Source organism: Phyllostomus hastatus, unplaced genomic scaffold (assembly GCF_019186645.2).
Source record: "Phyllostomus hastatus isolate PE091 unplaced genomic scaffold, TTU_PhHast_1.1 phas_contig_40, whole genome shotgun sequence".
Classification (NCBI taxonomy): Eukaryota; Metazoa; Chordata; class Mammalia; order Chiroptera; family Phyllostomidae; genus Phyllostomus; species Phyllostomus hastatus.
In genome coordinates this window covers 55,629,439-55,653,137 of record NW_025333872.1, presented here as the reverse complement: position 1 = coordinate 55,653,137, position 23,699 = coordinate 55,629,439, and the positions used below count along the sequence as shown (strand labels likewise).

Below are 23,699 nucleotides of genomic sequence, written 5' to 3'. Positions count from 1 at the left end.
TCTCTAAGGACAGTCAAACATCAAAGTGCATCTTTTGATGTAAGTGGAAAACGCTATAGGTTAGCCAACAAGCTGCCTTAAAGACAGGAAAATCTGCACATTAAAGATTTACACCAAGCTCAAAATGTATTTTACAACCAAACTTTCCTGCTATTAACTTCTTGCTACCAAGAGTCACTACAATTACCTAGCTCAAAGTGATTAAAAGACTCCTATAATTTCTGTTGTAATGCCTTCATGATAATGTGAGAGGGGAAAATAATGGAGTCTAAAAAGCTATGGCTATAATATGAGAGGAAAATTCTCTTTATTTTAAATACATCATTTTAGGAATCTCAACATTCAGTTGTAGAGAACTGAAGACAATTTTTCTAACAGCTTCAAGAAACATGATGCTGCGTAGTCATTATTTTTGAGGAAATGTACAGAGTTTAACTCTAAAACTTCAGATTCAAATTTTTTAAAAATAATCTGAATAACATCTTTTCTTAAAAGGCAATAGAAGAAAATTAAAGGGTTTGAAAAACCCCATCAAACAGAAAAGAACTAGGAAGAATGATTAATTCTCCATTTCTGTAGTTTGCCAATTCACTAAGTGTGAGGCCCTGTGGAAAACAAAAATAAATTGTGCCTGGCAAAGGAAAAACTTTAGATAGAAAGTAATTAGTGCTGAGAAAGACACTTGGTTTAGTTCTATTGCCAATATTAGCACATGAAGAGTTTCATTGTGAGATCTGCTTCCCTAGGTTTGTCTGCCCTGTCCCTTAACAGGTAACATTTCTGGTTTTTCCACTGGTGTATTTCTTTTGGAGACAGGGGAGCTGAAGAGTCTTTAACCAGGTACACTGGAACATTTCTCTAAGGTTCACACTTAGGTCTGAATGTTGGCACACTGGCCTCCTCCAAATAATGGGTATCATTTACTCAGGTTATTTATTTCTCTAGTGCTGCCCTTGTAGAATAAACAGCCGACTATATCAAAGGTCTCCAGGTCTGAAGCTAGTGAGGTAGCTCAAGTTATTCATTGAACAGATTATCCCCTCATGTGTTTACCAAACAGAGCTTCTACTTTAAAGATTACTTATTCAAGAAGTCAAATAGAATGGACCATTGGGTTTAAGAATGGTAATGTTGTGAAAATACCAGCTCTTTCAATACATGTGTGAATGCAGGAAAAACTTCAGTAGTTTAGATACCGGTACTCATTTTTCACCAGTGCTGATCAGGAGATAGAGTGAGAGGGTGGGAAGGGGGCAGATCTGGAGAGTTTCCTAGTACCTCCTATCTGGTCCACCCATACCATTCACATCATCATCAAAGCACAAGTCCTCCAACCGGGATTTTCTTCTTCCTTTTACACACCCCGGCCTTTATGGACAGCAATATCCACTGGCAGTTTAATCAGATATCTCTGCATACTGTTATTCGACTTGCCAGCATCTCATGTTCTAGACTGGGACATGGACTCTTCCAGGGTAAGACAGTGAATCACACTTGTGACTTCCCCCCAATAGTCATAGCACAGTACCACGCACCAAAGGTGCTCAGTAAACATCTGAAAATCAATCAACTTAACAGCAAGTAGTCAGTCTGTTGTTGAGTTAGATTCTTCTAACTTGTCTTTTCCCTCAGCAAGTGGCTTCCCGGTAAAAAACGCTAACTTAACTTTTCTTTTCTTTCTTTTGTTGCTGTTTTTTCCTTTTCTTCTCTCTTTTCCCCCTATTTTGACCTTTCTTCATTTCAATAATTGAATATTACTTTCCAACTTGGAGGCAAAAGTATTACCAGACTCCCTAACAGTATAAAGGGGAAGAAGCAACCAAAATACTTGTGTAAGAGTTTGTTTTTTATGCTTAGGCAAATAATGCACTAAGTTCCATAAAAGGTTCTGTAAGTACTTTAAACTCACACAGGTCAAAGCTATTGGGACACAGTGAACACATTAGTGCTCGCTCCGTGTTTTCAAATTCACCGCATGCGCTTTTTAAGAACGTTCTATCCAAGAACACCAGTTTATTACATTTGTAATAAAGAACAGAATTAGCTTATGATGTCAGGCCACCTAGTGCTCTCTATCGCTTATGTTAACAGAGCCTCAACAGGGATCTCATTCTTACATTCATTTAATTAAATCTTACATGAAACCGGAAATAACAACCAACCATGGCCCCGAATGTGCCATCTTCACAAACGTTCAATGCAGCACAGAAGGAAAAGTTCGGTGCCGGGCAGTTCCTCCACGAGCACAAAGACCCGCGCCTCTCCGACCCGCCGCCCAGCACGTGTGCCGCGCGCGTGCCCGCACCAGTTGCGCAGCTACTTACAGGGTTACTTTGGTGGTCACCGTCGACCTGTCCACCCCGAAATGGTTCCTGGGCTTCGAGCCGTCCGCGTCGGCAACTCCGGACCATCTGCCCAGCTCTTTGCCCCGACTTCCTTCTCCCCGGCTGTCGAAGTGGTTGGGGAGCGGTCCCCTCTTGTGCTCCGGCTTGATCTCCGGCAGCAGAGAGCTGCTCTTGACCGTGAGCTCTCGGGGGACGACCCGGGACGCCTCCTCCCCGTTCTCCCCCGCCGCAGCCTTGGCGGCGGGGCTGGAGTCGGGCCCCGGGGACCTCTTGGGCGGGGACTCCTTGGCAGGAGCCCTTGGGCCTGCAGCCGGCGGGATGGGCACAGCTTCGGAGATGCGGCTCTTGCCCCTCTTTTTGGTGGGGGACGTGGCCGGCAGAGGCTGTTTGCTGCGGTCCGACTCCCCTCGGGGCTGCCCTTTGGATCCGGGGCCGGTCTTGGACTCCGGACTCGCGTCCCGGGCAGCTCGCGGAGATTTCACTTTCTTTTCCGCAGAGCCGTTCTCGGTGGCGGCGTTTGGCGCCACCTCGTAGTCGAACACCGCGTCGTCTCGCGCCGCACTGTCTGGCGGGGCCGTGTCCGAGCCCGGGGAGTCGCTGGATTTCTGCGACTTCCTCCGCCTCCCCGATCTGCGGCCGCTGGCCCTCTTATCCATGTCGTCCTGGTCGCTGCAATCGTCTGCCCCGGGAGTAATGACCACCGGCTCGTCCACCTGCGCCACCTCAGTCTTACTCAAGAAGATGTCCAAAGTTAACACTTTAGCTGGATGGGCACGCTCGCCCTGCCGGCACTCTAGTCCTCTGGGCCCGGCTCTGCCGTTCGCTTGTGCGGAGCCGGCCCAGTTCTCCGAGCCCTCGGCAGAAGGCTCACCTGGCGGAGCAACTGCGTCCCCCGGGGACTGGCCTTGCGTGTCTTGGGGGCCCAGAGAGCCTCCTTCGGCACCGCTCTCAGGTCTCTCCCCAGTAGGTGACCCCAGCACACCCCCTGCACCCTGGGCTGGCTCCGTTTCTGGAGCAGCGCAGAAGGAAGCGTCCTCCCCGGGAATGCGGGCTAGCGTCTCTGCGTTCTCTTGCCTGGGGCAACTCTCCAGTGAGGAATGCAGCTGCTTGGCAGCGGCGATGGCATCTGGGAAGGGCTCTCCAGCTGAGTCCAGAGGTTCTAGTTGCGGTGATTCACTTTCACGGCACAGTTGCACAGCCGCCGCTGCATTGCTGCTCGAGCAAGGTGACAGCTTGGCGACAGGGCGGGCTACTTGGACACAGGTATCGGAGGGCTCGCCTTCTGCCTCCTGGGGCTTCTCCTGGGGGAAGCCGTCCTGGCGCTCGTCGGGTTGCTCTGGTTGGCTGCCCTGAGATTTCCTCTTCTCATCCTCTCTTTCAGGGAGTTGCGGGGAGGTTACATCTTTGGGAGAGGCTGGTTTGGCATTTGAGCGGGTGGGACTCTCTAACCCGTTTCTGGTGTTCCTTCTCCTTCCTGCCGTGAACAGATTGCCAAGTTTTCCCAAAACTGGCTTCCTTTTGTTCTCTTCTGGTGGTTGTGCTCTAGACTGAAAAATAAAACAGAATTGGGGAGAGAAAATATAAGAATCCGTGTTATTTTCTTCCTCTTTAGTAGTAAGTACATTATGGAACTACAGACCAAAATGATAATGGGCCGGGGTTTCTACATGAAAATGAAATATGAGTTTGTACATTCATCCCAACAAAAACTAATCTCACTTTAAATTTTTTTCCTTAAAGCCATCTATGTTTGGTGCTACTTAGAATAACATCTATTTTAAGTATTCTTGCGTTTCGAAGGAAAATTTGCAAGGTCCAAACACTCACACATACAAAGTAAAAAATTCCCAGATCTCTCTAGCTCTTGCTTTTTACCTCCTTCCTCAGTAAAAATGCAGTGCTTAATTCCTCATATAGCCATGCTTGAGTATAGGGCACAGCAGTAGGCACGCAGGCGCGCGCGCGCGCACACACACACACACACACACACACACATATCTTAAGGCAGGATTTTTTCATGAAACACCGATGTGTTTTTTTCTTTTTGAGGTAACGAAGACGAGGAAAAACAGTACTGGCAGTGTTCACCTTTAGCACACTAAGAAGCCACCTGGGTTCGACACAATTGCCAAAGAAAATAAGAAAACGGGGATTGGAGCACCTGAGCCCGCCTTTGGCTAAACCAGCAGTTCACGGTGGGTCGGGCCTGCGCTCTTCCAATGGGAGTAGCACGCGGGCATTCAAACGCCCACTGATCCCCAAATGTAACCGATCCGACTACTTTGCAAGTCACGCTGTGGGCTTTTTCCCGAGAAAAGTTCCCAGGGTGTCCATACGGCAGTACACGGAGAAAGGAGGGCAAAAGTCTAGGGCGACAGGCTGCACATCCCCGCCGGGAGCGCCCGGAGCGCAGGTGGACGTCCGGTAAAGTGCAGGGCTCTGCTGGTGCAGACCTCAGCCCACCGGACACCCGGCGCACAGGGGAGCCCCAGAACCCCACCCACCCAAAGGAGAGGGCCTGCATAGCCAGTAATAATCCACACCGGTCCCTGTAAGAGGAAAAACCTGTTTCTCTTGCATAGCCCAGGGCAAAACGGTCAGCACCTGGTGCCTGCGCGGGAAACCTGGAATGCTCAAACCAGATCAATAAAAGCCAACCAACCAATGGGCGCCGCGGCGGGTCGGGGTTTGCCGGGCTCTGGGAGTGAGTGGGCGGACAGGAAGGGGATGAAGAATTGCAGCAAGAGCGGGGAGCCCAGCCCTGAGTCCCAGCGGTGGGAAGTATATTCCTGGTAAGGACCGCGCTGAAACCCAAACCAGACGCGTGGTTCCAGTAACAAGAATTTACCTCTTCCACTTAAAACCCAGGAGCTAACTTGAGCCCCACCTTTTCTGGAACATTCACCGCAGCTTTTACAATATTGACTGTTTAGAGGGAGATTCCTCAATCACTCCTTAAAGCGTCTCTATTTCGTTTGAGTTCTATGCAGCCAGTGGACTTTGGACACGGTGGGAAGTAAGGAAGACTGTAAGGCAAAGCATGGAACTAACAAACATTCATTGAGGCGGTCTTGACACTGCGACTTCATGATCCTGCCACAGCCTAGCGAGGTGCTGTTAGCCCATAGAAGTGAGGAAAGCGAAGCTTCGAAAGGGAAGAGACTTGAAGTGTGTTGGGGATGGAGGTGGGGGCAATACAGTCAAGATTCAAATCCAAATCCTCAGCTTCCAGCGCTGCTCCTTCCACTCCACCACAGGGACACCTTTCAGAGGATGTGGCGGTGCAGTGGGCACCTCTAAGATGGCAGGCCACACGGAGGACAGGGTCCCGAGGAAGCGTTCACCAACCAGATCTACTGACGAACTCCATTCTTCTGGTGTGGGAAGCTCCTGGTGGGAGCTTTGGAACTAGACAGCTGGGCATGAGGAAATGGACTGAAGTTGCAGCCACTGGGAGGTCTTGTGACTGAGACGATGCACTTCCAAAATCTAACCAGAGCTTGATGAATAATGCAATCCTTCAATGGTTATATAAATAATATAGGAAGAATTCACCGTCTTGTTAAAAATGCATTAATGTATTTCAACTTCCTAAGAAATATATTTGGGTTCTACTATAAGCCAAAGGTATTGCATGATTTTAAACATAACATTTTAATTTATGCCAACAGAACCCTCTTTATTCAGCAGAGACTTGCTAAGTGATTTATATAGATTTTCATCCAATCCTCCTAACAGCCCTTAAGGTAGGCAGTCTTTTTAGGCTCATTTGCTTATCCCTGCCCAAGGTCCCACAACAAATTGTCTTTCTAACTCTGGAGATAGAGTTCTTGTCCCTGCTCCCTGAACAGGCCTTCAAACATACCCTGAAGAAGTTGCCAGAAGAAATTGGTTTGAGTCTATTGGCTCCAGTTCAAAAGAAAACAACTAAGCGTATGTGTTAGTCTGTCCTGCCAGTGATGTAGCAATCCACTTTTCCCACACAACTGAGAGATGCCTGATCAGCAGTCCTCTCTGCTCAGTACAGGCATTTTTTTTTTCCAACATTGGCTATCACTGCACTCTACAAAACCAGTTGCTCTTGGGAACTCAGCTCTATAAACTACCTAACTCCTCTCTATACTCACTCCTCCCCTCGCCCTGGGCAAAGGGGCTAGCAATTTATCACCTGCCAAGATGCTCTGTCTATTGAACTTGCTAGAATTGCAGAATTTTGTTTATACACGAATGTTCACAGTAGCTTCATTCATAAGAGTAAACACTGGAAACAACTTCTATGTCCACCAGCTGGTGAATGGATAAATGGTAGTACATCCATACAACAGGATGCTACTGAGCAACCAAAAGGATGGAACTTCTGAAATGCAACAACATGGATAAGTCTCAAAAGCATTATACAGTACTCAGTAAAAGAAGCCAGACTCAAAGGTGACATCCTGTTCGGCTCCATTTATATGAGGTTCTAGACAATGCAGGTCTAATCCGTAATCATGGAAAGTAGATCAGTGCTTGCCTGAGGGCAGGGTGTGGATAGAGGTGTGACTGGAAAGAGGCGGGTGGGAACATTGGGGAGTGAAGGCAGAGTTTTCTATCTTGATCATGGTGATTACACTCACTACACATCTTTCCACACTCATCAACCTGTCCACTTAAAATGGGTACAATTTTTATATATAAATTATATCTTAATAAAGTTAATTTGAAAATAAAACTTTTCCTTGGAAAATAAAGAGCAGAAATACACTTCACATGGCAAAAGTGCATAGTTCATAGTTCTTAGTCAATAACTCAAATCACATCAAAGGCTAGGTCCTCATTCATAGGAGAATGCAGTCTTCCCCCAAAGGCCTGGGTCCCTGAGACCTCCAGCATTAAATCTCTATGCAGGATCCTCTGAGCAATGCTTAGCCAGGAATTGTTTCTTTCCAGTGTTCAAAGAAGAAGAATGAATGACAGAACAAAAATCCTGATGGCCTGGGAGTTGCCCAGATAGGCAGTAGGCCCTTCCTTAAGTAGGAGATTTTGCCCTTGGAGTCCTAAACCCAGGATAGGAGTCCACAGACTCAACACCTTCTTCCTCCCTTGACAATAACCTGTTAGGAAGGGGAGTTTTTTCCAAAGAGTCCATGAGGGCCCATCAGTCTTCTTCCTGCTCCACCAATCTCCTCCCCAGACTCCCCTCCGGGGATGGGCAGGGTCCTGAGGGTTCTCAGACTACAGCAGAACCAGGCAATCCCAGGAATTCCCCTGAAGTTATCTTTTTACCGTGTACTTTCTGCCTACCTTCCTTAATGCAGCTTGCCCTCCCCACTCTGCGCAACCTCCTGTCACCCACATCCTGTTGGGATGAATGTAGTCCACAACAGGGCTATTTGGGGAATGGACCATGGGCTATATGTGGGGATCTGTTTTAGAGAGCTTTTTTTGGCTCCTATTAAACGTGGTTCATTACAGGACATGTATAAGCAGCTATGACAAGACCATATTCCAGGCAGGGTGTGGAGGCCCGGGCACCACTGGCTGCAGTGCTGTTCTGTGATTCTCAGCTTTCTTGGTGTGGCCACACCTGTCATCAGTAGCTGGCACTAGTATTGTTATATACATTCGTATAATTCCAGAGATCTCTGCTACCTCCTCAACGACTGGGCAGCAAAAAAATCAGGAAATATAGGATAAATTGTTAATATACTACCAGATTGTTAATATACCAAAATGTCTAGGCCTACAGGCAATGACTGGAGTCATTGCTTTAAATTTTGAAGTATTTCACATAAAATCATGTTTGGAGGTTGAAGAAAACTATGTTGAGCATATTACTTGAAAATATAACTAAAATATTGTTTAAAAATAAGTCATTCACATGTTTAACCACCTATTCAATGTACAGTGGAATATAAGCCACTCAAGAGCAGGAAAAATGCCCTGCCTGCTTCCCACACCTAGCACAAGGACCTAGAACAAGACATAAGGTATTTGCTGTTACTAAAGAAGCAGTAACATTCATCCTCTCTTCCAAAGGGAGTTACCAAACTCTTGGAGATGACTATGACCATGTTTAGGTCTCAACAAAACAAAAAGAGAATGGAAGTCTTTTCTGCACAAGACTTAGCGTGCTCAAGAATTTACAGCTCTATTTGGCCTGAGTGAAGATTCTGCATGGTGATGCAGTTGCTGGCTCACAGGTTTTGAAGACTTCTGGTTTACTGCTATCTCCCAATCTGAATCTGATTTGAGAAAGCAGATCGAGATATCTCTACATGTCCTATGTCTTCTGCTAAAATGTGGTCATCGATGTATTGTACAAAAGTAACTTTCTTTTAAAAAATTAAGATTCTCCAAAAGCCTACTTTGTTGATTTCTGAGAGATCTTAACTTCTAGAGTTCAGCCATGATGAAGAATGAATGAGTTCAGTCTACAGTGTTGCAAATGATGTGATTGGCCATGCTACCTTTCTAATACTTCATGTTCACAGTGTATGTGTGCTTGCATTAGCAAGGACAATTTTTTTCTGTACAGATTTCTAAAAAATAGCTTCAGGTATATGGCTTCAAAAATATAGGGATTTAAAGCTACTTCACCCTTCAAATTTTTTAAAAAATATATTTTATTTACTTTTAGACAGGGGGAAGGGAAGCAGAAAGGGAGGGAGAGAAACATGGATGTGTAAGAGAAACACTGATTGGCTGCCTTCTACAACCTGAATCTGGGACCTGGCCTGCAACCCAGGCATGTACCCTGACCTGGAATTGAACAGGCAAACTTTTATTTTGTGAGACGACACCCAATCCACTGAGCCACACTGATCAGGGCCACCCTTCAACTTTTAAAAGCAAAAATAAATGTTAGAAAATTCTATTCAATAAAAGCAAGAAGGACTTTCGATAAAGAACACATAAGTGACAAGAAATGAACAAAGATAGGGCATAGGGAAGGGGGAAGGGGAGAACAAAAGTGAAATACTTCAAAGCTGGATAGAAAATTTCATGTAGAATTAGGTTGCAAGAAACCTTCATGTAGAGTTAGGTTGCAAAAAGCAAGAAAGACTTTCATAAGAAGTCATCATTCTTTCATTACAATTTCCAGGATATCCATGCTGAAGACTTTTAGAATAAAAATTAAAATTACACTTTCCCATGATAAGTGTACAGCAGAATATTGTCTCAGTCTCAGAACCCTCAGACAGATGAAGTTAAATTTAATGGAGAAACTGGATGGATCCCTGATACTACAGACTTAGGTTTGGAATTGGCATTTAAAATGATCTACTCTCCTTGCCATCTCTCCATTTTGAGTTTTCCTTTCTGGTGCTGCTTGTGCTCATATGCATGCCCCCCTCTAAAAACATACATGACACACACACACAAAGTGAAGGAGAATTGTTCACCTAAGTATACCTTGACCTATTACACACTAAAACTTTTTGTTTTAACTTCTTAACTAAATTTTTTCTTCTTATATGTTATACGGTTCCTTTTCTTGGAGTATACTCAATATAATTTAGCCATTTCTTAATGATTTTGGAGACAGACTATGGAGCATTTCTGTTATTCCATTTCTGCTATAACCGTGATTTCTTCCAGGACTGTTACAATAAGTGAAGACTAAGGCTTGCACTGTAAGACCCACGGACTATAACACTATTTAGTAGTAGGGAGGCCTCTTATGCAAAGAAATATGGAATTACTATATGGTTCTTTGAAAAAATAAACAAGATTGACAAATGTTTAATGAGACTCATCAAGAAAAAAAAGAGAGAGGACCCAAACAAATAAAATGAGAAATGAAGAAGGAAAAGTAACAACTGACACCAAAGAAATACAAAAGATTGTAAGAAAATATTTTGAACAACTATATGCTAACAAATTGGGCAATCTGGATGAAACGGATAAATTCCTAGAAACATACAATCTTTCAAAACTGAATCAGGAAGAATCAGGTAATCTGAATAAAGAGATTACAACTAATGAAATTGAATCAGTAGTGAAAAAACTCCAAACAAACAAAAGTCCTGGACCAGATGGCCTTACAGGGGAATTTAACCAACATTCAATGAGAACTGACACCTATCCTTCTCAAACTATTCCAGAAAATTCAAGAAGAGGAAAAACTTCCAAGTTCTTTTCATTAGACCAGCATTATCCTAATTCCAAAACCAGATGGACATTAAAAGAACATTAGAGGCCAATACCCTTAATTGAATGTAGATGCTAAAATCAACAAAATATTAGCAAACCAGATCCAGAGGATCCACAAATAAGCTCATACACCATGATCAAGTGGAATTTTTTCCAGGGATGCAAGGTTGGTACAGTATTTGCAAATCAATAAACACGATATACCATGTAAACAAAATGAAGGATGAAAATCAGATAAGCATATCAATAGATTCAGAAAAGGCATTTGATAAAATCCAGCACCCATTTATGATAAACTCTCAGCAAAGTGGGAATAGAGGAAACATATCTTAACATAATAATGGCCATAGATGAAAAACTCCCAGCCTACATCCTATTCAATGGCAAAAATAAAAAGTCTTTCCCTTAACATCAGGAACAAGATAGATATATCTGCTTTCACCAGTCTTATCCATAATAGTACTGAAAGTTTCAGCCACAGCAATTAGACAAGAAAAAGAAGTAAAAGGCATTTAAATTGTAACGGGAGAAGTAAAACTGTCATTATTTGCAGGTAACATGATACTCTATATAGAAAACCCTAAGCCCTGGCTGGCGTAGCTCAGTGGATTGAGTGCGGGCTGCGAACCAAAGTGTCGCAGGTTTGATTCCCAGTCAGGGTACATGCTTGGGTTGCAGGCCATGACCCCCAGCAACTGCACATTGATGTTTCCCTCTCTCTCTATCTCCCTCCCTTCCCTCTCTAAAAATAAATAAATAAAATCTTAAAAAAAAACCCTAAAGACTCCACCAAAAAACTACTATAACTGATAAGTGAATTCACTAAAATAGAAGGACACAAAATTAATATTTAGAAATCAGCAGCATTTTTATACACCATTAATCACCTATCAGAAAGAGAACTAGGAAAAATTCTCATTTACAATTGCATAAAAAAATAAGATACCTAAGAATAAATTCACCCAAGAAGTAAAAGACTTATACTCAGAAAATTAGAAGATACTGAAGAAAAAAATTAAGGAAGGTGCAATAAGTGGAATATATTGTGTTCAGGGATAGAAAGAATTAACATCATTAAAATGTCCAGACTACCAAAAGCAATCTATAGAGTCAACACATTTCCTATTAAAATATCAATGGCGTATTTCACAGAACTAGAACAAATATTCCAAATATGCATATGGAACCACAAAAGATTCTGAGTGACCTAAGCAATCTTGAGAAAAAAGGACAAAGTTGAAGGTATCATACTACCTGATATCAAACTATACTGCAAGGCCATAGTAATCAAAACAGCATAGTATCAGCATAAAAACATATAGTGTTGGGAACCGCCCTGCCTGTTTCAGAAGCTGTAACTCCCACCATGGCTAAAACTGAGTGAGAGACCTTGGGACCATAAGCCACTAAGGAGACAAAGCTTGTCTCCCTCACAGGGGTGCCACCTCTGCTCCTTTTACTTCACCCTGCCTGGCCCCCAATGCTTGATCGGTTAGCCAATGATGGGTAAGATTCCTCAAGGAAGGAACGACCTAAGACAGGCATGATCACGGAGGGCCCCAGGGAAGGACTTGGGGGCTACAGAAAAAGGGGGTGATGGGCCCTCACCCCTCAGCTTTGACATAGTCTGAGTCCTCATTCTGTCTGCAAGAAGTCTCCTAATCTCTTGGCTGCTTTACTTTCCCTGCCTGACTTAAGCCTGAAACAATGCAGGTGGTGGGTGCCGCCCTGTGCTGGAAAGGGCAGGTTCCCTAGGGCGATCAGGCCTAACAAAGAATACATAAAATCCTATGAAACCTACTATGATAATACCCTTAATTTAATTAATAAGGGACCAAGCAGGAAATGAGTTTGTTCCCTCCCCAAAGTTTTATGGCCCTTTAGCTATCTGACCTTGACTCAAAATAGGCCCTCAGAGTTCTTTGAATATTATCTATTGTTTAATCATTTCTGCCTGACAATGATTGATGAGCTTTATTTCTGTGCAAATTGAGTCCAATAAAAGCCTGTCAAGGCAAGGATCGGGGCGCTCTCCCCTTGAGAGAGTGGCCATGCCATCCCTTTTCCTCCACAGGACTCGGTAGTCCATGTGCATTTGTCTCATATCTCATTCATAACGCCAAGGACACTGCGGGCCAGAGTCCATGTCAATATAGATTAATGAAACAAAATAGAGAGCCAGAAGTAGATATATGCCCTATGGTCAGTTAATATTTGACAAAGAAGGCAAGAATATACAATGGGGTAATGACAGTCTATTCAGTAAGTGGTGTTGGGAAAATTGGACAGATATGTGCAAAAAAAATGAAACTAGACCACCCCCTTAAACCATACACAAGAATAAACTCAAAATAAATTAAAGACTTAAATGTTAGACTTGAAATCATAAAAATTCTAGAATAAAACAAAGGCAGTAAAATTTCAGACATTTGTCATAGCAATATTTTTTCTGATATATCTTTTTAGGCAAGGGAAACAAAAAAAACATATAGGGCTATATGAAACTAAAATGGTTTTGCACAGCAAGGGAAGCCATTAACAAAATGAAAAGACAACCCACTGAATGGAAGAACATATTTGCCAATGATACATCTGATAAGGGGTCAATATTCAAGATTTATTAAAAAATTATAAAACTCAACACCATAAAAACAAACAATGCAATTTAAAAATGGGCAAAGGAAAAAAATAAATAAAAAAATAATAAAAATAGGCAAAGGACCTGAGTAGACACTTCTCCAAAGAGGACATACAAATGTCTGATATGCATATGAAAAGATGCTCAGTGTCACTAATCATCAGAGGACTGAGAAATAAAACCACAATGAGATATCATCTTACACCTGTCAGAATGGCTGTTCTCAATAAATCCACAAATGACAGGTGTTGGGGGGATGTGAAGAAAGAGAACCCTTGTGCACTGTTGGTGGGAATGCAGATTGGTGCAGCCACTGTGGAAAACAATATAGAGTTTCCTCAAAAAATTAAAAATGGAACTGCCTTATAACCCAGTGATTCCACTTCTGAGGATTTATCCAAAGAAACCCAAAACACTAGATTCTAAAGAATATATGAACTCCTGTGCTCACTGCAGTGTCATTTACAATAGCCAAGATTTGAAAGCAGCCCAAGTGCCCGTTAGTAGATGAATGGGTAAAAAAGTTGTGGTACATTTACACAATGGAATACTATTTGGCCATAGAAAAGAAGGAAATCTTACCTTTTGTAACAGCATGGATAGGCCGAGAGGGTATTGGGCTAAGTGAAATAAGCCAGTCAGAGAAGGACAGATACCATATGATTTCACTCATATGTGGAATTTGATGAACAAAATAAACAAACAAAATAGAAACAGATTCATAAGATAGAGAACAGACAGACAGTTGTCAGAGGGGAAGGGGTTTATGGGGCTGGGTGAAAAAGGTGAAGGCATTAAGCAAAAAAAACCCCAAAACAACAGCCACCTCATTCATGGACACAGACAACAGCACGGTAATTACCAGAGGGAAGGAGCAGGTGGGAGCAGGTGGAAGAGGGTGAATGGGGGATAAATAGTGACCGAAGGAACCTAGGCTGTGGGTGGTGAGCACATAATGCCACATGCAGATGGTGTATTGCAGAATTGTACACTTGAAACCTCTACAATGTCATTGAGCAGTATAACTCCAATACATTCCATTAAAAAGTATGGCAGAAAACAGTGGATTTTTTTCAAGAAAACAGTACAATCTTTATCTTTTCAATTAATATATGCTTCCCAAAAACATCTCAGTTCTCTGTAATTTTCTACTGAGAGTGATTGACTTCCTTGTAATATTTTTCCAAGCAGAATGCTTGCCTTCCTGAAGAGAATGCAGGAATGCTACTAAATAGGGACCAAAACATTTATCCTCTCAAAAATTTTTCCTCTGTCGTAGAGTATTGAGAAATTCACATGAAATGATATATGTAGATATGCTCTGAAAATCACAAAGGGCCCCAAGACAGTGATGGTTGGCGTAATTAATAGCTTGATATTTTGCTGATGTTTCATAGCCCAAGTAAATAACTCATAAGGTTAATTTATAATTCTCAGTTGTTGAGGTAAAGATGAAAATAACTCTATTAGACGTAGTCCTAAAAGAGCTCTGTCTGCAGAACTTGGCATGTCATTGCTTGCGAGCACGCACCTTCAATGTGTCAGGACTGGAAGAAAGGAAACAAACAAAAGTCTACCTTTTAAAACACTTCCCCCCCAAGTCACAATGTATGGAAGATACACAGCTGGGCAGCGGGAACCCCTCTGGACCACCCTACAGGACACAGCACTCCACTTTCTATAATCTTACCCTCCTCTTTTCTTTTTCTTCCCAGCACTTACCAGTTCCTGAACTATCTTTCCTATTTGTTGGTATGCTTTATTGTCTGTCTTTCCTTTCAGAATGTCAGCTCCATGAGAACAAGAACGTCGTCTTGTTCACCACTGTGTCCCTGCCCCCTCCCCAGTGCATGGTACCGTGGGGCACAGCAACCCGTATATTTCAGGGCCTTCGCTCTCTCGCCCACCGACAGCAAGAGCCGGACAGCAGCGTGGAGGGAACCAGCCCATGGCTTGGGGGCTTGGGTTATTTCTGAAGTTCGTTGTGAACAAGTCTCAGACAGGAACAAAAGGCTGTCTCTAACCTTCTCAAGCGATCCCCCCAACATCCAGTTTCTGAAATACTCATCCTCTGGGTTGTTTTGAGGATCAAATGAGATGTTTGTGAAACACCTAGCACAGTATCTGGGGAAGAGACAGAGAATGAAAAAGGAAATCTGAAAAGAAAATAAAAGAACTACATATCCATACTTGAAAGTCAGAATATATATAAACCAGTATAATGAAGAACATAGAAATTGTTCTTTATTTATCCATCCCCAAACACCTCTATTACTATGTTTTTCTTTCTGGGTGTTTTTGGATGGCATCGTGTAAGGTCGCACTTTGTATATGCTGTTCGATATATTGTTCTTTCACTGAAGCCATGCCAATAACTATATTTTATAACAGCATTTTAATCACGGCATTGAATTCCATTATGTTAATGTAGCACAATTCCTACAGTTGTTCCTTTATGTTTTTTTTCAATGCATTGCAGGCTGCAGGGAACATATTTGTAGCTTATCTCTGCACACATCCCTAATTACTTGCATAGGATACATTCCTAATTAGTAATCAAGGAAGGAAAGGGGAAACCACCATGAGGTATCTTTACATATTCACCAGATTGGAAAATAATTAAAAAGGACAGTAATACCAAGTAGTAGAGAGGATGTGCAGCAACAGAACTGCCACACACGGGAGATCGGAGTGTGGATCGGCAGCGTCTAGCAGGATAAAGACGTCCTGTGAGCAAGCAATCCCTCTGCTCGGTGTGCTCCCTAGAACAGCGGTTCTCAACATTTCGGTTTCGGAACCCCTGGACACCCTTAAAACGTGGAGACCTCAAGAGCCTTTGTTTATGTAGGTTACATCCACCAACAGAGATCAGGTTACAAATTAAAACTGAGCAATGTTTAAAGTTCAGCAATACTCAGGACCCATTCTATTAACCATCGGAGCGAGACATCACTGCCTGTCACGTTGTCTCTGACTCTCCGCTATACGCTTGTGAGAGCATGAGAGTGAAAGGCAAATAATATCTCAGCGTTACTGTGGAAATAGTTTCGACGTACGGACACCTCGGGAAGACCTAAGGAAGCCCCAGGGTTCCCAGGCCTCGCTTTGAGAACCGCCGCCCGCCAGAAGCTCATAGACACCGTTCCAGAGCACGTGCGCAAGAACGTTCATAGCAGTGTTGCTTGTAACAGCCCCCAGCAAGAAACAGACCCCGACCCGTCAAGGGTAAGATAAATAAATTAACTGCAGTGATTCATGAAATAGGATACAGAATAGAAATGAGGGGACTTCAGTCCCACACAATTGACAGATGAATTTTATGAATATAAAGTTGATCAAAAGAATCCAGACACGAGTGAGAGCATGGCATATAATTCCATTGATATGAAATCGAAGGACAGGAAAACCGATCTGCAGTGTCGTGGGATATATTTACAGGTGGCAACTGGATAAAGATGCAGAAGGGCAATGATCACAGCAGTTTACACAGTGCTTCTCTCTTGTGGTGCAGAGGCTCTTTAAATTTGTAATGTTTTATCCACCATGGATGTTTTTCATTAACTGTTATTTTTTAAAATATTACAATAAAATATCGATTATTTATCCTGATTTCAGAGGTGTTCAGTGCCCCCTTAATGTTTGCGTCTGAGGTGAATGCCCAATCCCCTCGCCCTAGTGCTGGTCCTGATGATGAGGGAGCACAGGGAGGTGTGATCAGAAAGGGACGCCAGGACACTTATGAACAGCCACGTGCTGTTTGTTGACCTGTGTCTAGTTATCCAGGTGTTGCTTTATAATTACTCATTATATCTTACTCATATATTTACATGTTATACCCTTTCCTATGCATGCTATATTTTACATAAAGCACTGCTTTGCTTTCTAATGGCACATCTTATAGACTTACTGGCTTTTTATTTTTATTCTTCTGCGACTTATTTCAGCTAACAATTCTTAAGAACCTACCACATGCCAGGGACCTCATAACAGTCCTGAAAGGTGATAACTGTCATCCTCATCTCACATTTCATGAAACTGCAGTGTGAAAAGTAATTTAAGTGATTTGCCTAAGGTTACATATAGCAGGTGGAACCAGAAGATGCACATTCCTCTCTGGTCCTTTTGGCTGCATTCCACCTCCCCACCCCCATCTCTCCCTCTCTCTCTCTCTCTCTCTCTCTCTCTCTCTCTCTCTCTCACACACACACACACACACACAATCAGGGAGAAAGCAGGTAGAACAATACCAGAAGGAGGCCAGATGCAAACAGTGTTGCTAAGGAGGGCAGGAAGGAGGAGGAGCCAGTACAAGGACGGGAAACAGGGTGGTGTAAACCCTGGAGTTGGGCTGGGAGGGGCAGCTCCAAGGAAGCCCAGAGAACTGCATGGGAACCATCCAGCTGGGGAGAAACTCACCCTTCAGCTCACTGGGGTCTATACAGTTATGGGTTTCCATTCAGTGTCTAATATCTTTTTCCACTCCCTGCATCTTCTGGCCCTCCCACCTCCTTCCTTCCTGCCCACAGGAAGGTCCACTTGGTTTCCCTCCCATGGAATTTGTTGCAAGTCTTCACTCTTCCATTAGACTGACCTGGAGGTGTTGGGGCCATGTGTGCTCTGCAGATGGGGAGTCTGAGAAAGTTGCTGCTCCTTCAGTTTTGCAAAGTAAAGCATTTCATCACCTCTCACCACTCTGTTCCTGGCAGGCAGCACGAGCCCTGAATGCCTTCTCTCTGCCTCAGCTTGCATGTCTGGATTGCATTTTGCAAACACTGTTCCTGTACAGGCTTGAGGCAGACAAGCCTGTGCACCCAGGTTGAGCCTGCCCTAGTTATGACTATGCCTGGAGACACAGGTTCCTGCCCACTTCAACATCTGAATGAAAATTAAGATGTCGTCTCACTGGCCACCACGCTGTTAGTACCTTCATTGCCTTCCCTGCACCTTAACCTCATATTGCAGGGAACTCGAGGGTGAAACAAGCCTCCAAATTATCAGCCTGACTAATATATCTCTTCCTGCAGCTCTACCCACTCTGCTCCAAGCTTAAACAAGCGTAAATACCAAGGCACATAGGCTACGGTTCAATTAATCTGCTTAGTACATTTCTTAGATATTTATAATTAAGACTTAATAAAATGATTGACCCCAAAATCATAAATTTCACTTAGAAAACTTAAAATGCAGCCCTGGCTGGCATAACTCAGTGCATTGAGAGCGGGCTGCGAACCAAAGCATTGCAGGTTCGATTCCCAGTCAGGGCACATGCCTGGGTTGCAGGCCATGACCCCCAGCAACCTCACATTGATGTTTCTCTCTCTCTCCCTTTCTCCCTCCCTTCCCTCTCTAAAAATAAATAAATAAAATCTTTTAAAAAATTACTCTTAAAAAATTTTTAAAAAACTTAAAATTCTTTTTTGAAGGTTCATAGTCATGATGCTCTTAAACTCAGATGTTCCCTTTTTAAAAATTTGCCAAATCATTTTAAAAAGGCATTTCTTGTAACAAGTTGTTAAATATGCAAAGATTAGGAGTTCATATCTTAGTGTAAAACTCTAAGGTATTTGACAGTGTGGTTATGAAGCCACTGTGTCTAAAAGAGCAAAGAATGGGGGAAGTGCCGAGTATTGACAAAGAAAACAGTGGTGACCGGGCTAAGCTCTTATTTGGGGCTTTCTGTTTCTGCCTCCATCATCAAAAGAGTGAGCAAAGTTGAACAGACTTCCATCAACTTCTTTTTCTTAAAGGTTTACAAGATTGGTTTTTTCCTCATAACTTATTTCAAGCCATAGCATTTTTCGAATGATAGGGTTATAAGAAGCTGGATCTCCCCCATAAATTTCTGTGTCCTAATAAAAAATCTTGTTTGGGGAAAGTATGTGCAATACATAATAACTTGTTATGGGGACAACGCCCACTGGAGAACACATGTGAAAGATAACCTACATTTTAAAAGAATGTGTAATAGAGTTCTACCTTCTCTTACCATGAAGAGAAATAAAGATCATTCCTTACTGTCAACACAGTGTTTCCCAAGTAGTGTCTTCCAAGGGGCTGGACATCAGTTGCCCTTGACTTTTGGAAAAGGGGTGGGGAGAAAAGATTTTTTTTTTTTAACTGGGGGTTAGGAAGGATTAACTAAAGTCTTTATAGCACACTCAACAATGGTTGTCAGACTAGCTGATGGAACTAACTCAACTATATTTAACAAGACTAGCTCGTCAAAGTTTATCTGCAATATTTTAAAGATCACATACTGGGTATTTTCATTTCTACTTCAAGCAAAGGGCCCCCAGGGTTCTCAGCCTCCCATTATACTCCTTCTACTCACAACTGCTTACAATTTTTAAGCCCAGAGAATATGCCAGCTCTAGACAATATACACATTGTGAAGTTAATTGATGTCATTAATAATAATAATACAACATAAGTTCAAAACAAAGTCTCAGTCAATGAAGAGATCACAAAAGTTCAGTTTGTTTCTTACCATGGTGTTGCTTCTTTTTTGCTTCCTAGAGAAACACCCAGAGAAAATGAGGAATCCAGGGGAGCTGGGCAGGCATTACCAGCATCAATCGTCCTACTTCTCAGAGTAGCCCCGTCTAGCCTCCTTCCAGCCTCCCCAGTTTAACTCAGCTGCTCCCCTTGCAGCACGGCTGCCGGAGGCTGAGCTGAATGACAGATCCTGTTTATGACGTCAAAAGCACTCTTAACAAGGGTGTGTTTGATTCAAGACTTAAAAGGGTTAAAGAGGTGTGCCCCGTTTTGGGCGTGACACTGAACCAAAGCTGCTGAAAAGGCAACAGAGAAAGTTTGGAGAAAGTTGCCGTGTATGCATTAAATTACATGGAAAACCCAATGATAGGAGACAGAAAATAGAGCAAGAAGAATATTTTAGTTTTAATTTTCTTTTTCTGGTGAAAAAGGTCAACTTTTGTAGTGCTGAGTTTTTTGTCATGTCTGTTTTAATTCCAGCTTTTATATACTTATGCTTTTTAAAAAGATACATCATATCCCATAAGCCATATACCATGTATTGTGATATTGCAAAAAATGTAAGTAAGCACGCAACATAATAAAAAAGGCAAAAATTATATTCACTTCATTAAAACCCAAATATTTGACACCTATATTCATCAATACATATAATTTAGTAATTATCAAAACATTTGTTAAGGGAGTTTCTAGTTTGCATAAGTCTTATTAAAATATTCAGTATTTGGTAACAAGTTTCATTTTTCAACAAAATAGTCACACTGCTAGTAGGCCTATTAATTACTGAAGCCTATATTATTAGGTGATGGAAATCAGAAAAAACGCTCTCCTATGTTTTCCATCATGACAACCAGGATTAGAAATACAGGTTCAGCTCCTACCGGCTCATGTCAATGTACAAACTTGTATTACTGATGATAGTGAGTATATATGTGAGGGGCTATTTTTTTTTATAATCTTAATTTTAGTTTAAGTTACAGTAAAAAGCATATAACAAAATTTACCATCTTGATCATTTTTAGGCGTCCAGTTCAGTAATGTTAACCGTGCTGGCCTTGTGCCACTGCTGTAACCTCCTAATCCTGCAAACTGAAACTGTACCTATCGCACAACAACCCCTCCCTCGCCCTCCCGGCCCTGAGGACCACCGTCTCCTTTCGCTCTCTGAGAGTCGAACTACTTCAGGTACCACACAAACAACGTCGGTCTTTTTGTGACTAGCTCATTTCACTACGCTCAATGTCTCAAGGTTTGTTCATGTTGTAGCATAAGACAGGGTTTCCTCCTGTTTCAGGTTAGATAATATTCCCTTGTACGTGTCTGTACCACACCTTGTTTATTCATTCATCTATTGGTGAACATTTGGCTTGTTTTCAGGCCTTGTCTGTTATGAATAATGCTGCAGTGGACGTGGGTATGCAAATATCTGTTTAAGATCCTGCCTTCAATTCTTTTCGCTATCATCCCAGAAGTGGGGATGCTGGATCAAATAGTAATTTCATCCTTAAATTTTGGGGGAACCTTCATACTGTTTTCCAGAGTGGCTGCACGGTTTACATTTCCATCAACAGTGCTCAGTGGTGCCAGTTCCTCCCCATCTTCACTGGCACTGGCTACTTGTAGTTTTTTGGTGTTGGCCATCCTAATGGGTGTGAGGTGGTATCTCACTGTGGTTTTCATTCACATTTCTGTAATAACTCGTGAGGTTGAGCATCTTTTCATATGCTTGTATTTGTAGCTCTTCTTTGGAGAAATGTCAATTCAAGTCCTTTGCCCATTTTAAAACTCAGGTTATTTGTTTCTTTTGTTTTTGAATAAGAGAGCTATTCTTAAGAAAAGTAGTAAGAACTAGATAACTACACCTATTTTAAAAATATATTACAAAGTTCTCTGGGCTTGGCGAGAAACAATCCACTTTCTCCTGGTCTAAACTTACCAATAATTTCCTCTGAAATTGTTTATATAAAAAGATAAAATTTGGATACATTGAGAGTTAAAATCTCCTAAAGTAAGAAAAAAGGTTACCTTAAATAATCACTTAAAATATTAAAAGGGGACCTATCTAGTGCAGATCAGTGGTTTGAGTGCTAGCCTGTGAACTAAAGAGTCGTCTGTTCGATTCCCAGTCAGGGCACATGCCTGGGTTGCGGGTCTGGGCCCCAGTAGGGGACACACAGGAGACAAACACACATTGATGTTTCTCTCCCTCTCTTCCTCCCTCCCTTCCCCTCTCTCTAGAAATAAATAAATAAAATTTTAAAAAAATAAAATATTAAAATGTGCATTTATGAAAAGACTTAATGGTCATTTACCAAGCATAACTGTACTGGCAGAAGGTCTCACCCATGGTTACACGAGGGCTCTTGTAATTCACTTATTCATTCAGCAGCATTAACTGGTTGCCAGATTTATGTCAGTTTCTGAAGATTCAGGGATTGAAAGACACAGTCTCTGCCATCAAGGAACTCACAGTTTGAGGTAAAGGGGAAGGAAGGAGGATGGATGTGCGAAGACAGTACATGGTGATGTCACTATTCAGAGGTATGTGTAGGGTGCAGGGGGCATGTGACGATCGCCACCATTTCTGGCCAGCCTGGGCAGAAAAGCACTGCTTTATTGAAGGGGCAGCATTTGAATTAACACTTAAAATGCACGTATCCTGGCACTTGGCTTCTTCTTTCTTTGTTTTTTTTCTTTCTAAAGAATTATTAAGCTGATAGCTTAATATCAGCTATCTGCTGGTAGCAGATACAACCTTATAATCTAGTATTAATCAATTCTGTGGCAATCAGTTATATTGAAAACATTTAGTGCTATGGTTATACATATACTTGACAACATAACCTCAAAATAAGAATTCTTCTACTGATCCAACCTGGTACCTACAACATAGTCACTATGACAGGAATAAAGACTATAAGGTTTAGTTTGACTTCCAGAAGCTTATAGACTTGTCTATAAAACAACCGATATACAGACAGGCGTGTAATTTGCTAAAATGTGTAGAGGAGACACCTGTAATGCTTTGAGTTCAAAGAGTAAAAGGCCAGTGAGGGTGTGCCAGAAGACTGTGGGAAGGACAAAGGACAAGCCTTGGGAGATAGATTTAATGAGACAAGAGTGGAGGAATGGCATTCCAGGTGAGGGGAAGAGCCGGAAGAAAGGCCACAAAGGGACAACAGGCACAGGTGGCTCACTGGAGTGACAGAGTTACAGGACATGATGCCAGTCAGTGGAGCAAGTAAGTGGAAGGCTGAGTAAGAAAGACTAATCTAGTTTGGGGAGGGCCTTGCAAGGCAAGTCGGGAAGCCCGGGTGTGGTACTGTGGGAACAGGTCGCTGAGCAGGGAAGTGACACGGTGTAAGCAGAGGTGGAGGGAGGCGAGCATGGCCGCCTCTGGTGGGCCCACTGGACAGGAACCTGAAGTCAGCAGTTCAGATGCGAAGGGCTAAGGGGCCTGAAGTTGACCCCCCAGTTGTGGAAATAGAGAAGGGAATAAAGGACTGAGGGAAGCAGACACTACTTTCAGAATGCTGAATCCAGAGAACCTCACCGTGTAGTCTCAAGGCCTATGCGAATGCTGGGGGACCGCCATGGGTGGGTGGGGAGTCTGACTTGGGTCCTACTGAACTCAGGGGACAGTTAATGTTTCCAAATGGGAATGTCCACAAACCACGTAAAGTTGACCTAGAACCCATTTTCATTCTCAAAGCTCTACATCTACATTTTATCAGAACTCTAACTCAGTCTCATATCACACCACATCTTAGTGAGAAAAATAGAAGTGAAAGTTTATTACTGGCATTGTTGGCTCTGTTATAGGGCAATACGTGCTATTATTTTCTGTAAAAGACACATTTATCTGTCGTTGGCTCCCATCAGCACTCTCCAAGTTTTGGGCAGGAGTCAGCCCTTTTGCCTGCAGCCTCTCCACAGGCGGGTCGTGCCGGGCCGCCTGTGCAGTAAGAAGGTCATTAGTAAGCCTAAGTACTAACTACTCTGACTTGTGGGCATTTCATCATTTTGTTAACATAAAATATTTTTTAAAAGGTTACATTTTGTGATGATCATAATAAATGAAATAA

At 42.6% G+C, this 23,699-nt stretch overlaps 1 protein-coding gene across 2 annotated transcripts in view; it reads right to left on the bottom strand.

Annotated features, from left to right (window-relative positions):
- Positions 1–23,699, bottom strand: part of CRYBG1 (crystallin beta-gamma domain containing 1) — a 187,263-nt gene that overhangs the window by 45,718 nt on the left and 117,846 nt on the right. The window contains exons 1-2 of one of the 2 annotated variants that reach the window (XM_045843750.1): positions 19,607–19,756; positions 2,325–3,892 (exon numbers count right to left, since the gene is read on the bottom strand). In XM_045843750.1, coding sequence (XP_045699706.1) covers positions 2,325–3,892; positions 19,607–19,609 — 1,571 coding nt within the window. In that variant the 5' untranslated portion in view covers positions 19,610–19,756. Of the gene's footprint in view, positions 1–2,324; positions 3,893–19,606; positions 19,757–23,699 lie in introns of those variants that run through there. The other variant, XM_045843749.1, reaches the window with a different exon arrangement.